This window comes from Mandrillus leucophaeus, unplaced genomic scaffold (assembly GCF_000951045.1).
Source record: "Mandrillus leucophaeus isolate KB7577 unplaced genomic scaffold, Mleu.le_1.0 Scaffold13, whole genome shotgun sequence".
In the NCBI taxonomy this organism is placed as follows: domain Eukaryota; kingdom Metazoa; phylum Chordata; class Mammalia; order Primates; family Cercopithecidae; genus Mandrillus; species Mandrillus leucophaeus.
In genome coordinates, this window is record NW_012101254.1 from 1,023,738 (window position 1) to 1,041,801 (window position 18,064).

The window sequence follows — 18,064 nt, forward strand, 5'->3', positions numbered from 1 at the left end:
CCATCTCAAAAAAAAAAAAAAAAAAAAAAATCAGGGTAGCCCCTAAATTAGCTAAGACTGTGGTCAGACTATCCAGGTTTGAAGCCTAGCTTGGCCACTTAATAAGTGAAATTTCCAACCTGTTACTTCCTTAGTTGTAAAAAATAGGGGTGATAATAGCAGTACCTACACATCAAGGGGTTGTGAAAATCAGATGAGTTAATACCTATAAAGTATTTGGAACAGCAACTGGTGCAGAGTACACATACTGAGTAAATGCTGGTTATTATTAGTTATTAAAAGGAGGCTGGTATAGCTAGATTAAGACACATCAGTTTGGATTTAGACACAAACGCTTCACGTGAAGTTTAAGAGTGTGACCAGTTTTTTGCATGTTTTAAGTGCAATGGTGGGTTGCTTGTACAGAAGCAACTAGAGTCCTCACTGGCTCTCTTCAGGATGGGGTGGGGCCACAGAGCACGCCCTGATCCCTGCCTTACACAGACCTCTTAGCAGAATTACCCTTTCTTCCTTGACCAGATGGGACAGAATAGGCTCTTTCCCCACCTTGTCTTGCCTATGTAGTAAGAAACCGTGAAAAAGTTGTACTTCTTGGAGTGGAAATTCCTCCCTTTCTTCCCCACCGAGTCTAGGAAGGTAAAGAAGATAACATTAAATATGCTTTCACTGTACTCACATGTTGAGAACCATATTCTCCAAGCCCACTCACTTGTGTGGTACAAAGGTGGAAAGGGGAATGCTGCTATCAGAACTATATCTGAAATACAAAATGTCTTTAATAAGATTAAGATACTTGCCAGGGTCCCATTGTAGCAGATCTAGGGCTAGATCTATAGTCTAAGTCACATGTTCTCAACTGTAAACCAGGATGAGGTCATATGCTAACATATCAGTACAATGGAAAACTGATCCTGGGCCAAAAAATGATTACAGATTGAGAGGAAATGATTTGATGGTTTAAGATACAAAGTTCGAGTCCATAATTTTAACATTGTAATAGGATCTGAAGAATCTCCTTATGGTCAAGGTGACTGCCTTTGGGGAGCATCGTTTGTTAATTCCTTATGGAAATATAGTAATGATATTGGAAACAGACACTGAGGACAGAATTCAGGATTGCTGAGAACCTAACACGAGCTTTGCACTGACTTGTTACACAACTCTGCACTCCAAGACTCTTTCTAGCTCTACAATTCTCAGCGTCTAGGGAAAGGGGTCTAAATTAATGCAGCCTAGGTGGCTGGAATCTGGAATGTGGGAGTTACTGAGTGCTAAAACTTATTTCCAGAGGAAAAAATGAAAGATAGTATCTAAGAGTCAGAATCTGAAAAAGCAAGAGTCAGGGACAACCAAGCTGTTTTCAATATAAACCATTAAAAGAAAAGAGAAAGTAAGGACAGTTCCAAGGTCAGTGCCATCAGGCAATTGCCATGTTGGTGAGGGATGTGGCTGCAAAGTCAGCACAATCTCAATCTGAAATCAGTCATTACTGAGCATGAAGCCAACATTACCTTTTTTCTCCAAGTTATAAATGTATGATAATAATCTACTGTTACTTTAGCAGCAAACTATGAAGATTGCACATACATGACCAAATTTTAGTGTTGGAAATTTTAAAACCTTACAGCCAAAGTAATCTGATACAAATTTACTAATATTCCTAATGATTGCTGTGATTCACGGTCTCTAGACCTAACTGGAAAAAAATTCATGTGATTCACTGTGGTAACTACAACTACTACAAAGCCAAACACTCTAAAAAGAGCAGTAAGGAAACCAGAGTTTTTCCCTGGGTTGATGCTGAAGACCTCTAAAGCTTTGATGGTTTTTCTTTTTAACAGCTTTATTAAGATATAATTCAAATACCATAAAATCTACACATTTAAAGTGTACAACTCCATGATTTTTGGTATATTCAGAGTAGTGCAATAATCACAATTTTAGAACACTTGCATCACTCTCACCCTGGGTTAAGGAGTGCTTGTGGTCTGCTCTCCTTAACAGCTCTTTCTCCAGGTAGCCACATGGTTTCTATTCACCTGGTTCAGCACTTAGCCCAAGAGTCACTCCCTCAGACAGGACTTTGCTGACTGTACAACTTAAATTATAACACCAGCGTCATGTAACACACTTCAACTCCACCTAACACATCTCATCCTCATTTAACACACTTCAAGCACCACTCATATTACTGCCCACTCACCCTAAATCTCTATTTTTCTTAGGACTAGTTGTATTTAGCATTTCAAATGTTTTACTTATCTTCTGTTAACTCTGAAAGGCAGATTTTTGTTTGTTTTATTAACTGCTATACTCCCTGGGGCCTAAAACATGACACATTGTAAAAGTTTAATGTTTACAGAAGGGAAAAAGGGAGAGAGAGGAAAGAAGGAAATGGCTACCCTACTACAAATGTCATTATTTTATGTCTGTTTCAATTTATTAAATTATGGATTTTCTATATCATTTTTCTCCTTTATAATCAAGGACGACTAATCAGAGAAAACTAAAATAAATGAAGGTCACTGAACTTAACACCATTGCAGACTCCAGTATCTATGCTTTAAAGATTTGTTCTCAACTTTGCCTTCTTTCAAGTCTTTACTGAGTGTCTTAGCTGGGTACCATGGGAAATACAAAAGAATTGTAAAGCAAAGTCACTTTCTTCCAAAGGCCTACCATCTATGTGAGCAAGACATGTATAAATTAAATGCATACCATCTTTCTTTCTGCCTTTGTTTTCGGTTCTTAAAAATGTGAATTAAAAGTACCTAGTAAATATCATAGAATTTTAGGAGAAAAAATAATCTACGTGAACTAGCATGGTCAGGAACTACCTCCTAGAGAAAGCAGGTTCATATAGTAGGTGGAACTGAAGTAGCAAATAGCACCAAACACATTATGGCTTAACAAAGTAATTTACCTCTTGCATATGTAATAGTCACAGGGTGGAGGAGGAAGGCTCACATTGGTGGGGCAACTCTCTTACATAGTCATTCAGAGACCTAGGCTGCTTGCATTGTGGCTCTGCACTTTCATGGTCTCACATCACCTAGCAAAAAAGGAAAGAATGTGGAGGAACACTACATATCATTTTCCACTCACATTCCATTGGCTAGAACTCAGTCACAAGGAAAACAAGAGCTAGCTAGCTCCAGGTTCAGGATGAAGAGAACAAATTCTAGTAAGAATTTGGTAGTCTCTGCCACTGGAGGATTTGAAATGAACAATGGAGGATGGGTGGCACATAACTGGGAAGGAGGGAACCACATGAACAAAAACAAGCAAATCAAAGCTAAGTAACAGTACACTGGAAGAGTGAGGACAAGTCTGGCTGTATTCTGGGGAGCAGCGAGAGAAGAGTAAGGGTGGTTATTTCAGTGGTTCTCAAACGCTAAACTTAAAACCAATCCCCAATATATGTCAAATTTTCTACCATTCTACAATGAAATGAGAATAAATACAAGTTCATATCTTGTTAATAATGCTGAATTTTATAATTCAACTTCTGTAAGATATACAATGTGATAACAATATAAAAATTTCATGCTGTAAGTTTTTATACTAAAAAAAATTTTTAACAGGTCAGTTAAGGCTGTCAAAAGTTCTTTCTAAGATAATGCTCTTTCCTGACTATAACAAAGTCAGTCTTTATGCCATAGGCAATGAGGATTTACCGTCACTTTCCAGTTTATCATGTATTTTTAGTGGTTTAATATTTTCTAACAAGCCTGTATTGCTTTGGAAATTAGAAAAGATTTATTCCTAAAAGCTGTAAGGGTTTAAATATACAAAACAAGAGTTATCTGGGAGTGAGCAGAAAGGCTTACCAGACCACACATATAAACTATACTCAAAATACATGCTGAAAAGGTAGAAAGGTATCTGACTCTTCTGAACCCAATTTCAAACTATTCTATAAACATATAACATATATGACAAATACTAAGCCAAAAAGGGAGTTTAAGAAAGTAGTAAATTAGCATGCTAAGAACAATCTGCTATAGCATTAATCCAGATGTTCCTATAGCATTAATCCAAAGTTTCATTCCTAAATGAACTACTTTTCACTAAAAATGGCATTATCTACTATTTTCCTATTTACTACAGGTTACATAGGAAAATGTTTAGTTAACATTAAATACAGCAATGAAGAAAGTAAAGTGCTCTTTTTGCTAGGGAAATTCAAATGTCATCATTCAACCGTGAGATAAAAATAAATTTTATTTGGAACGAAAGTGTTAAACTTTTAATCTTAAAAAAAGTGAACACTTAAGAGGAACTATTTATGACAATGGAAATGTGAATTTATTAAAGAAAGAAAGTTATTTCCTAACCTCTAATAAAATAATAGTTCTATAAAAAATCACTTCTTCAACCTTTCTTCCTTACATATCACTAATGGCAAGTATTGAAAAAGATGGCACTGCACATGACACCTCCTTAAAAATAGAGAAAAAAGCTGTCCAAAAAATTAAAATGGTACAAATTCCATTAACTGAAAGTCTAGTGTAGTGCTCCATTACGTTCCAAACACATCATGTAAATGTTAGCCATATATCTTTCCAGTCAAGTTAGACCTATTCAGCTAAGGGGGAACCAAACCAAATGAAGCCAACCATGCATGGAAAACATCTGCTGATAATTTCTAAAGTTAATGGTTTCTAATAGTAGTATATATCTCTTATCACAATGCTTTCCATGGAAAATATGCAATTATTCACTGGTGAAAGATCACACTAAGTGACTTGTTAATATTACAAAAACCAGTAGTGGTACCATATAGCAGTCTGTTCATGTTTGGATAATTTAATTAGTCAGGGTTTAATAAACTTTCTGCTTAAGTGAGTTACTGTTTTTAAAAAATCTAACATACATATACCATACCACACCATAGTAAAAGATGTGCAAAGTTATTTCTACAAACAGAATTTTAGGTCACTGAAATTCAATTTAAAACACATATGGAAAAATGAAATATTTAATAAATAGTTCAACTTAATTATTTTAAAATGAAATCACTTTTTTTAAACTGTCAGTCAAATATGTTACTAAATGTTACACTCTCAAATGTACACACAGTTAAACACTCTGATCATAATAGTTCTAGTCATATTAAAATTTGATGGCTAACATTTATACAATGTGTGGCCAAGTTTTCCTCTAAGCTCTGGACAAAGAAACAGAAACTAGATCTGCATTAGAGATTTTATTCTGCACAACACAGTTCTTGCCCACAGTACTTTCCTAGCACTATTATCTTAAAATTACAATAAAATAATATTGGTTAATGGCAAAGCCAGGAAGTTATAATGAAACTGAGAAGACCCTAAAAGTTTAAAAGTCTCAAAACTAGAATCACATTGTACAATGAGTAAATACATTAAAAAATAATAATAATAATGCCAGAATTATTTCCAAAAGAGCCCTGTGGCTTTCAAAATGACTGATTTGGGAAGGCCACAATACTTACTCCCACAATGCTGTCACTACTTACAGTATTTTTAGAACTCCTTTATGGGAAATCCCTGCAGAACTTTTAGCACATTCTATTAATTATCCTCAATGAATGGTAACAAATCTCCAAACTTTGAAAGCGAATTTGAGTTTTTGAAGCAATTAAAGAGTCTCATGGGGCCTAATACAGAGAATATGATGGATCAGCAAGCAGGGCCACTTATATTTGGTCCGAAATGAGATGTAAACATGAGTAATAGACTAATTTTCCTAGGAGGCCTCCTGGGAAGACAAAACCTCTAAGGTGACTGCTCTGAAGCCCATTTCTCACCTAGATATCAATGTAACTCAATTTCACAAATAACCGGCATCCAGTTCAACATTCCCATTTTACTAACGAGAAAATGAAGTTTCTAAAAAGGTAAAAGAAATTTCCCCAAATCACCAAACTATTTAGTGGCAAACTGGGGCCTAAAAGTCAGGTCTCCTAATTCCTATTCAGTACTCGTTCCCATTCACTATGCTGCCCATAAAATTTAAGGCTTGAGAATAAAGTAGAATTGCTTTTAAAATCCATTAGGAGTTTTAGTTTTAAATTCAAGTTAAGACAACTGGAAATGGGTGTGGTAGGTCTAGACCCTAAACTGGGTCTGGTTTGCAATGCCAGAGCTCTTATAGCTCAACCAAAATGTAAGAAAGTGGGTTTGCTTATGCAGACATTAAAACAAAATTAAAGATGAGTTTTCATCATCACTAGTAGCATTTGTTGAGCATTCACTATGCCAGACACTTTGCCAGGCTCTTTTGCTTGCAGTGCTTCATTAAATCCTCAGAACAACCCAATGGAGGGTAGACACATTATACCCTCACTTTAAAGATAAAGACAGTAGGTCTACTAAGGTTAAATCATATAATCAGAGTTACAAAGTGTGGCAAGTTGTATTTTCTAAAGATGGTTATAAAAATACATTCTTTTTCTTAATAAACTTATTTACTTTAGAGTAGTTTTTAATTTTATTTCATTTTATTTCTATAGAGACAGGGTCTCCCTATCTTGCCTAAGCTGGTCTCGAACTCCTGGGCTCAAGTGATCCCCCCAACCTCAGCCTCCTGAAGTGCTGGGATTAGAGGTGTGAGCCACTGTGCCTGGCCTAGAGTAGTTTTAAAATTGTGATGATAGGACAGAATTTCCATATACTCTATACTTAGTTTCCCCTAATATTAACGTCTTATATTAGTAGATACATTTGTCACAACTAATGAAGCAATATTATATTTGTATTAACTAAAGTCCAAATTTATCTAAATTTCCTTAGCTTTTATCTAATGTTATTCTGCACCAGGGTCCCATTAGAATACCACATTACATTTAGCCATCATGTCTGCCATGGCTCCTCTTGGCTATGACAGTTTCTCTGACTTTCCTTGCTTCTAATGATCTAAGATTCTAAAAAGCTGAGACCGGTCCCCAAGTGTATCTTACACCAGAGAGGGTGCTCCTTAACCATACTACTAAATAATTTTCTGTAATCCAAATTGCTTGTCCTTAGGTTTGTTTTTTGTTTTTTGGTTTTTTTTTTTTAATAGGGACAGGATTTCACGATGTTGACCAGGCTGCTCTTAATCGAACTCCTAGCCTCAAGCAATTCTCCTGCCTCAGCCTCCCAAATCACTGGGCCTAAATTGGCAGACATATCACATTTGGAAAGTAGATCCTACAGCAATGCTTTTTCTTCCAGTAACCTACATTACTACATAGTATATTCAAAAGAATATATGAATGAGCTATCATGGCATATAAGACTATGTGGCTTCAAAATATAAGTAACATCATTCTCAGTGACAAGACCAAGCAAGTTATGTATTAATATTTTTTAATAGCCATACATTCTTTCCACACAGTTTTGGAAAGATATACACTAGAGATTTTTAAAAATATTTAAATAATTCCTGCTTTCATTTAATGGCAGGAGTGCTTATAAAATATTATTAGATTTACTATACACATTTTAGGATTAAGTTGTAGCCAGTGCTAATTATAACATGCCTGGAAAAATATCTAACCTACACTGATTAAAATTCTATTTATAAAGGAAAAATCTAAACCACAGAAACAGTGCTTAGTTTAGAACAAGAACATGTACATAACTGCCAAATGCAATCCCTATTTAGATGTCTGTCTTACTGAACACTGTAATCACAAAAAACCAAAATGAATTTCTAAGTGTTTCAAGATGAAATAGCTTTTGCATAACTTTCAAGGCTTGTAATTACTTCCTTGAAAAGGTAAATAATCCAAGTTTCAATTTATTTATAATACTAGTTCTCTAGAAGTTAACAGATTGAATACTCAGCTTTACTATACATGGAAGCCTCCTACAAAATTCAGAATCTCTCAAATTAACAATTAAATGCTAACCAAAGAAAAATTACTGGAAGTCAAAGGCCAATACTAAGTTCCTACAGCCATTTATGGATAATGCAAACCCCTAGGCTTACTGAATGGGTTTTTAAGACTCCTCAAATACTTGGGGATAGCAAAGTATAAATCTAAACTGATTGCCCAGAAAAATGAATCATTAACTACACACACAGTCTCTGCTTCCTCACTTCCCATTCCCTCTTCAATCAACTTCCCTCTTCAGTCAGCTTTCGGCCTCTACCATTCCACTGAAACCACTTTGGCAAAAGAGTCCACTTTCATGTAGCCACATCCAAGAGCTACTTCTCTGTCCTCATTTTACTCTACCCTCTTGGCAGCATTCCACACGCATGGCCACTTCCTCCTTGAAATGCTAGCCTCTCTTGGCTTTTGTGACACCACTCTCCAGGTTTTCTTCTGACGTCGGTGATCCTTCTCTCCTGGTTGGATTGGTTGGCTCCCCTTCCTCTACCGGACCTCTAAATGCTGAAGCTTCCTATCACTCAGACATCAGTTGTCTTCTCTCTATCCTCTTCCTCCTTCCTCTTTCCTTTGCGCTATCTTTATGCTGATACTACCAAAATACCTCCAACACATTATCTTAGCTCCAGACCCACAGGTTCATCTACTTACCCAACACTTGTGTGTAATCTTACAATGTAAATCCAGTTACACAATTTCCCAGTTTAAAAACCTTTAACGGCTTTCCACTGAGCCTACAGTAAAAATCGAATTACCACTCCCCTTCCACCTCCGTGCTAACCTCTTCTGCCAGGTTCTCCAACAGGCCACTTCCTACCTCAGGGCTTAGTACAAATTGTCCAGGCTACCTTCTCAGACTTTGTTTCACTACCTCTGTTTCTTCCTTGAGGTTTTAGGTGTCAGCTTAATGTCAATTCCTTAAACAAGCTCTCACTAAGGCTGACCACTACTTAAAGCAAGTTCCCCTCAATAGTGATTCTGCCTCAGTCCTGAGTGCTTCATTTATGGCTCTCATTACAGCCAGCGGTTATTTATTCATTTGTCTGTTTCCTTGTTTTCCACCTGTCATTCCCTCTAGAATCTTAGTTCTATAGTTCTGTAGTTGTAAGGACCATATTGATATTGTGCACTACTATATCCTCAGCATAAAACCCCAGCACACTTTGAAAGAGCTCGAATTTTCCCGACCCCAGAAACAGGGTCGCACCCTATTGCCCAGGCTAAACGTGCAGTGACGAATCACAGCTCACTTGAACTCCAACTGATACCCTCGCCTAGGCCTCCCAAAGAGCTAGGATTGCAAGCATGAAGCATCATACCCTGCATGAAAGAGCTCAATTTCTACTTGATGGAGGGCTTAATATAAAAAAGAGAAAAAGTCAGATAAATTGATCCTGTCACTTTATATTTTTGCCAGGAATTCAAAAGCTAGTATAGGCCGGGTGCAGTGGCTCACACCTGTAATCTAAGCACTTTGGGAAGCCAAGGTAAGTATATCACTTGAACTCAGAAATTGGAGACCAGCCTGGGTAACATGGCAAAACCCTACATCTACAAAGAAAAAATACAAAAATTAGCCAAGCATGTTGGTGTACACCTATAGTCCCAGCTACTCAGGAGGCTGAGGTGGGAGGATAGCTTAAGCCCAGGAGGGGCATGTTGCATCAGCCAAGATTGGGCCACCGCACTGCACCCTGGACAACAGAGCAAGACCCTGTCTGGAAAAAAGAAAAAAAGGTAACAAATGTGGTTCAGCTGACCAGTCTTTGGCCCTTTTGCTATTTTTATATGGGGTCCTTTTTATTAAACAGAATACTAATACAACAAGTATAAAAGTATTAACAGGAAAATAATGTCACTTTACATCCAGAATATTTTTAATAGCCGCCAATGTGCTTTCAAAGGTTTATCTCTATGATGTAATGAAATGCAGTATAAAAGGATGAAAGTGTTTACCCTAATTGAAATACAGAAGGCAGGGATTATTTCCATTTTACAGATACAATCACTAAGGCAAAGAGGTCAATGAGTTACCTAAAATCACAGATGTTTAGTGGTGGAGCTGAAGTCTGATCTCAGTTTTCCTGGCTCCCAATCCAGTCAATCTTTTGTTTCTTTTACTTTCTTCTTTTTTGTGTTTCATTTTGGTACATACTTTCAGCCTTCTTAAAACTGTAGGGTTCAGTAAAATGTACAAACCCTAAGTATATGACTCAATATTTTTACAAGTCAATATATCCAGACTGAGACAGAGTACTGCCTGCAACCCAGAAGCCTCCTTCTTGCATGTCCCTTCCCAATAATTAACTACTCCACTGGTAACCACAATTCTGAATTATATGACCATCATTAGTCTTACCTGTCTTTTAACTTTATCTAAATGGAATTAACAAACATATACACAGCCAGGTGTGGTGGCTCACACCTATAATCGCAGCACTTTGGGAGGCTGAGGCAGAAGGATTGCTTGAGCCCAGAAGTTCTAGACCAGCCTGGGTAACATGGTGAGATCCCATCTCTACCAAAATGGGAGGATCGCTTGAGCGATCCTCCATAGATGGGCATGGCAACGTGCGCCTGTGGTCCCAACTACTTGAGAGGCTGAGGCAGGAGGATCACTTGAACCCCAGAGTTGGAAGCTGCAGAGAGCTATGATCGCACCACTGTAGTCTAGTCTGGAGGAGTGAATGAGACCCTGTCTCAAAAAAAAGTGTATACTCTACTGCATCTGGCTGCTTTTATTCAACATGTCTGTGAGAGTCACCCATATAAGTAAGTGCCAAAATGGTTTCTTCTTTTTCATTGCTGTACGGTATTTCACTGTATAAATATCCCAAAATGTATTTATTCTGTTTGACATCTGTGTATTTTTCAAGTTTGAGCTATATGAATAATGCCATTACAAACATTCTTATTTTGTAGATGAAGAAACAAAGGCCCTAAAAGGGAAAAAATACTTAAAGAAACACAGCAATTGGGCAACCAAGTATATCCCAGGAGGCTTGATTCCCCTTTTACAATGTAACACAAGTCTGCAAGTCCATCTGAATCTTAACCTAAAGATTTTTTAAATTATTGCACAATATAAAACCAAGTCTTAGGTTACAAATACTATGCCAAAGATTACTGTAGTTTCTGGTTATGAAAGTTACTTTATTTGTGTATGTGTGTCTATGTCTGGTTTTTCAAATCTATCTAGCTACCTACTTACCTACCTATTTATTGACAGGCTGTCATTCTGTCATCCAGGCTGGAGTGCAGTGGCACAATCATGGCTCACCGCAGCCTCAAACTCCTGGGCTCAAGTGATCCTCCCGTCTCAGCCTCCCAAGTACTAGGACTATAGGCACACACCACCACACTCAGCTAAGAAGTAACTTATTTTTATACATGTAACTATTCTATAGAGATTTACCTCCTCTACAGTCAAATAAAATTTTGTTCCCCAGATTAGAAATGAACCAAATTGGGAATTCTATCAAAATATGAACAGAGACAACAGTCCCAACTTATGAGCAGGTAGCATTCTAAAACTCTGCATTTAAATCAGCTGTTTGGAATTCAGATGCATTTTCCCAAAAAATTACATTATACAAAGTGATTAGGTTTTCAGGTCAGCCTACAAAAGCCAACTTCACAAAAATGTACCTGAAAATAGCACTAATAACAACACAGTCTTTAACCACTATGAATAAATGCTTAACTTCAAATAATGATTTATAAAACTATCTCCTAACACCTCAATCTCTTGTTTTAACTCCTAAAGTGTGGGAGGCCCAGTTCCAAATGCTTCTGTAACTGGCTTATGCCTTTTTTTTTTTAACCCCTCACTAACACTTTTGACTTTATGTTCCCAAATCCTGGGCCACAGAATTCAGACCACAGAATTCCTTAATTCCTATCCCTTAAATAATAACTCTTTGAGATTTTTCACTGCTAGAGAAACTTTCTGGGGGGAGAGAGAGAAATTAGAAAAATAGAAGGAAAATAGTAAAATTTCAAGAAGTCTTAAAAAGTTGGTCTGTTTTTACCAAAACGGGCATGGAGTCAGGCAGGATTTTCCTAACCTCCTACTTGCATTAAAATATTCTTCTCGAGAGCCCTGCTCAATCTTTCTAGACTTCTTAAAATCCTAGGCTGGGCACCTCTGAGTCTCTCCCCTTTCACTAGGAAAGTCTCCAATTTAATTTCTTCTCACATTCCTTCTCATTACTCAGTGATAGCCTAAATGGAAAGATAAAGTGATATGTTGATAACATCAAGTCTTTAGGTATGCGCAGAAGTGAAATCAGGGAGAGATGAAGACTAAGGGGTGTTCAGGCCATTGGGGTCACAATCTGTGACTTAGTTGTGTACCCATTAGAGGCTATATACAGATACTTTGGAGCAAATAAACCATTTCATAAATGGACACCAAAAAGGTTTCCAGAAATGAGAACAATCTACCTTATATACCACAATATAATATTCCTTTCTTCTTTAAGGCTCACATTATCTTTCCAGTAATTAGACTGAAGATGTATTCTATATTTTCTCCATACAACAAGCACTGACCTGAATACACCACAAACAGGTACAATGCAAGGCATCAAAAGGCTAGCTCTAATTTGATGAAATTAATTTACCTGCAAATGGAGAAATCGATTTCTATTCAGTCTAGGTGATAAAAACTAAAAGAACAACAGCTACCCTAGCCTTAAAATCCAATAAAGAGCACGGTAAATGTCTCTGAAAATCAAAAGACACTTACAAGTCATAAATGCCCTCAAAGGATTCTTAGGCATAGGAATGAGGAGTTGATTCACTAAACCTCAAAGAATGGATGTTTTAAAGGAAAAAGAAGATAAGACTGTGTCATTTTATCAAGTAAGTCTTCACAGTAAGTAAAATACCTTACGGGCCAAAAATTAAAATGAACTGCCAAACTTATGTACAAATTATTAACTATCACTTCTGTGACTGAAGTTAATATGAGAATCATACACTTAAGTGTAACAATGTAAAGAGGTATCCAAAAGTAATTTGAGCTAGCTTAATACAGACAACTAAATACACCCTCAGAGAGCTGACAGCCTGTAAACCAGCAGTCCCCAGGCTTTTTGGCACCAGGGACTGGTTTCACAGAAGACAATTTTTCCATGGAGAGCAGCGGCAGGGGCAGGGGTGGTTTCAGGATGATTCAAGCCCGGTGCATTTATTGTGTACTTTATTTCTATTATTATTACCACACTGTAATACATAATGAAATAATTATACAACTCACCATAATGGTAGAATCGACGGGCGTCCTGAGCTTGTTTTCCTGCAACTAGATGGTCCTATCTGGAGGAGTGGAGGATATGAGACAGTGACAGATCATCAGGCATTATATTCTCCTAAGGAGCATGCAACCTAGATCCCCTGCATGCACAGTTACAGGGTCTGCATTCCTGTAAGAATCGAATGCAGTGGTGACGAATCTGAGCGGAGGTGGAATTCAGGCGATAATGCAAGTGATGTGGAGTGGCTGTAAAGACAGATGAAACTTTGATCGCTGGCCTGCCATTCACCTCCTATCCACTATTATTTTACATAAACTAGTCCTGGTTCCACCACTTACTGTGTGAGCTTGGGCAAATTATTTAACCTCAGTGGCCCCAATATCTACAAAAATAAATTGGACTAAAAGTGGTAGCTACTTAAAGACTATTGTGAGGATTAAATGACAAAGTAACTGTCTTCAGCAGCTCTAGGAACAGAGTAAATGTTCAATACAGGTTAGCTACTATTATTTTATCCTCTTGATTAGTTATTTGAAATCACATCTATGACCTATACTACCTTTGGAACCCTCACAACCCTCCAGGACAGTGCTTAAGGCCCAGTGAATGTTCAATATTTATTGGCTGAGGACTACTGGTTTATATGGAAGCTAGAACCACGAAGCTGAAGAAGACTTTAGAAGTCATCTGGAGAAGTTTCACTCCATTCAACAATAAGACTCATAGGGGATTATCACATCTTTGCTTGAACACTTACAGCGACAGAAACTTGCATCTCAACAAAGCATAAAGGAATAGTTCTAATTATTAGAATGTTCCTTGAGATTTCATTACACTGACTACTGCTTCTCAAAATATTTCTGCAAGGCTGAATTCACTAGAGGGCATCACATATTAGGAGAAACTATATCAGAAATCATCACTAAAAGGAAGGAATCATTCAACATTTATTCTGGCTAAAAGAAAAATACTGGGCTGAGTTGTATAAAACAGGCATGCCAATTTAAAACTTATTCTATTTAAACATGCATTAAAATGTTCAGAATGAATTAAAATGAAGATTCTGACAAATTAGGTCGAAAATCACAGTAACTGCAAATGCTGTTGTATAGGTCAGTAATACAGATTAACACAGGGCTGGGACTCTTTCCAACCCCATTATATAGCCTCCCAATAATTGTATACAATTTCAATGGTTACTTGTTTACCAAAAAAAAAAAAAACCATACAGTACCAGATTACATTTAATACTGCCCCTTGCAGCCAGCCTCCAAGTCACCACCAGCTATCCAAAAAAAGACCCAGTGCCAAAAAGAAAATTATAAGTTTCTATAAGACTAGTAAGGGACCATGACTCAATTTTGTAATCCCAGAACTATGGAGTCTGAAACAGAAGTATCACTTGAGCCCAGGAGTTCTAGACCAGCCTGGGCAACACAGTGAGACCCTACCTTTACAAAAAACTTTTTATTAGGCAGTGGTGGTGGCACATGCCTGTAATCCCAGCTGCTTGGAAGGCTGAGGCAGGAGAATCGCTTGAGCCCAGGAGTTCAAGGCTACAACGAGCTATAATTGTGCCACTACACTACACTCCAGCTTGGGCAACAGTGAGATCCTGTGTCACACACACACACAAAAAAAGGCTAGCAAGGTAAATCTGAACCTGGATTTGTGTATAACTAACAAATCTAAGGCCAGGTGTGGTGGCTCATGCCTGTAATCCCAGCACTTTCAGAGGCCAAGGTGGGAGGACTGCTTGAGTCTACGAGTTCCAGACCAGCCTGGGCAACAAAATAAGACCTCATCTCTACAAAAAATTTTTATAAAATTAGCCATGTTTGGTGGCGCACACCTGTGGTCCCAACTATACAGGAGGCTGTGCCAGGAGGATCACGTGAACCCAGGAGGTAAAGGCTACCATGAGCCGAGATTGTGCCACTGCACTCCAGCCTGGGTGACAGAGTGAGGTCCTATTAAAAAAAAAAGTTAAATTATTTAAAACCAAATCATTAAAACTGTTCATTCATTAACCAGGTAATGGTACAATTTTAAAACCTCATCATGCTCAAAGAGGATCCAGAACTGTACTCAAATATCTGTGGCACATGCTTGTATTCCCAGCTACTCAGAAGGCTGGGGCAGGAGGATCACTTGGACCCAGGAGTTCAAGTCCAGCTTGGTCAACATAGCAAGTCCCTGTCTCTCAAATTAAAAAAAAAATATTTTAATCCCCACTTACGGCAATTCACAGTAATATGTAGAGAAAAACATGATGGAAAACTAGGCATGATTTATAGCACAGCTCTACACTTTATCAGATTCTGTTTGATGGGAGCTATTTTACAACTCTGTAGGCTATAGGTTAACTGAGGGACATGTAAATTCTATCCTGTCAGGCAGGAGGTTCAGTTGACCTCCTGGGCCTCTCCCCAGCTCTCCCTCCCCAACAAACCAGTTTTGTCTCCATTTGGGTCCATTTCAACATTTCTTTACTCCATATAAATTTGTGGGTTATATTACTTTTCTATTGAACCAGGTATAACATTTGCCTTCTTCCCTGATTATGAGTTTTTCTTTTACACATGTATTTTCATAGCTGCAAAGTCATTAACACACTACACAGCTTTCTTATTATTGGTAAGATGTTGTTTGATACTCAGATACGAACACAAAAACAATCCAAACAGCAAATTAGACTGGAAAGGTCCACTGCCCATGTAAATTAACAAACAACCCTTTGGGTTTTGAAAATCAATCCCTTATAAATTTCACTGGTATAAATTAAGTCATGAGCACCGCATAAAACTAGGAAACCAGGTTTCAGAACCTTCAGAGCCAATATTCAGACTGCAGATAATGGTGAAGTCATGAACTCTAGCAACCACAACCTGTTGCCCACTCATCTTCATTCCCTGTAAACAGTTAAAACAACTGAGGAAAATGGTCAATCCAACAGCACAATGTGCTTCAGATGATTAAAAAATAATAATTTTGGTAGACTCTGCTCCATAGAACGCATCCATGTTCATTTATCCATCCACAGAAGTAGGTTAATTTTTATGTCACTGAAGAAATCAACACAAAAACTCTTTGTTTAGGTTCATTAATTATCAAGATTATAAGGAATTAGAGAAGAAATAAAGGGATGAAAAAACATGTTGATAACCAAATTAAAGAGGATATTCCAGATACGGGTGACCCAAATCAGGAGAATCAGGTGGCTTTTAAGCCTACCAGGTTCTCTTCCGTCTAACTGCTCTCTTTATCCCAATGACACTAACTTAAAAGAACATAACAGATTCAGATTCCTTTTACTATAAGAAGCATACAACCTTGTTCTGAACTTTTTATATATGTATACACACACATATATATGTCTTCATGTATAACATATGTAACTGTCATATGGTAGTTATATATGTAATATAGTTAGACACATATAATTGTCTAACATATGTAACTATCATACACATATAATTGTCATATACACATAATGAATTAATCAGAAACATTCACTCCAGACAAACTATTTTCCAAGATGGAAATCCGCTCTCCCCTGACTAGTGAGGCCATGGATACATGGTACACAAATATCAACTATATTCAACAAATCATTTCTTTTTATTTTCAACTCCAGAGAAGATAGAAAGGCGCAATTATGATTTAATGCAAAAATAGTTGCAACACACTATCCACAGCCAATCTTTTTTCTTCCTCATCACTGTGACTTAAAAGTTTCATCTAATGCATGGCACAAAATGTTCCATTACAAGGTATGGTGGGGGGCAGGTAGGAGGGATTGGCAAGACTTGTGGAGACAAAATATTCTAATAGAACCTGGCTTTCTTCCTATAAATATTTAGGAAAACTGAAAATTCCTGAAATTACTTGGAAAGGTAATCACCTCCTGACTCCTTGCAAAAAAATATTTTTAAGATCCGGCCTACCATAAATATTTTGCATAAAACCTATCTGAATGTCATTAAAATGCCTACAAAAAAGACAATAGAACACTTTACCAAATGCAAGAATAATGTACATTCTAACACTAGGGGCACTTCCACTTTTATAAGAAAAGAAAAAGTTTCCATTTGTCTGAGCAACTTCTGATGCAACATTAGTAATTACGGTCCTTTCCTCTAGTGTAGGCCTCAGAAACAAAAACCAGTTGATGTTTATAAACATTTATCTCAAATCAAGAAAGAAATTAACACAAAATAAAACATCAAAAGGCTTAATCTGGGCAAATTTTCCAGTTTTACAAGCCAGTGACAAAAAGTAAAGCCTTAGAAGGGGATTAATTGTCAACTCCAACAGTTTAGAGAGTAAAGCCAAATAAACAAGTGGAACCTTCTATTCAGTGAGTTCTGAAAGTCTTGTCTCCTTTTAACTCATTTTCCATAAATGCTTTCTGTATATTCTTGCCCATGTAAGCCCTAAGGACAAAAATTGTAACTATGTGGATGTTTCTTCTGTTCTCAATTTTGAGACTATGTCCCATAAACTAGTAAAAACTTTAAATTAGCTTCTTTAAAGTTTTCTAGTTAACTCCACTCAGAAGAATGTTGAATATTTAAAAGAAAGAAAAGGGCACTATGAAAAATCCACAGCAATGGTTCATGACAATGATGTTCATACTTCATACTCAGGGGTAAAGTGACTATAAGCTTTCCCTCTAAAATCAGGAATAAGACAAGGATGATTGCTTTCACCATTGTTATTCAACATTGAACTAGAATTTCTAGTGAGAACAATTAGGCAAGAAAAAGAAATAAAATTCATCCAAATCAGAAGGAAGAATTTGCACATGACATGATCCTATGTATAGAAAATCCCCAGGAACCTGCCGGGCGCGGTGGCTCAAGCCTATAATCCCAGCACTTTGGGAGGCCGAGACGGGCGGATCACGAGGTCAGGAGATCGAGACCATCCTGGCTGACAC

General features: G+C 37.3%; 1 protein-coding gene across 4 annotated transcripts in view; it reads right to left on the reverse strand.

The window, feature by feature from the left end:
• LCLAT1 (lysocardiolipin acyltransferase 1) overlaps positions 1 to 18,064 on the reverse strand; it is a 224,223-nt gene that overhangs the window by 178,463 nt on the left and 27,696 nt on the right. Inside the window, exon 3 of one of the 4 annotated variants that reach the window (XM_011972551.1) lies at positions 13,125 to 13,367. The exons of 2 other annotated variants lie outside the window; for them this stretch is intronic. Coding sequence is in view for 1 of the 2 variants with exons in the window: in XM_011972549.1 (XP_011827939.1) it covers positions 677 to 690 (14 nt within the window). In the remaining variant the exon portion in view is untranslated. Of the gene's footprint in view, positions 1 to 676; positions 758 to 13,124; positions 13,368 to 18,064 lie in introns of all 4 variants that reach the window. One more of the 4 variants, XM_011972549.1, reaches the window with a different exon arrangement.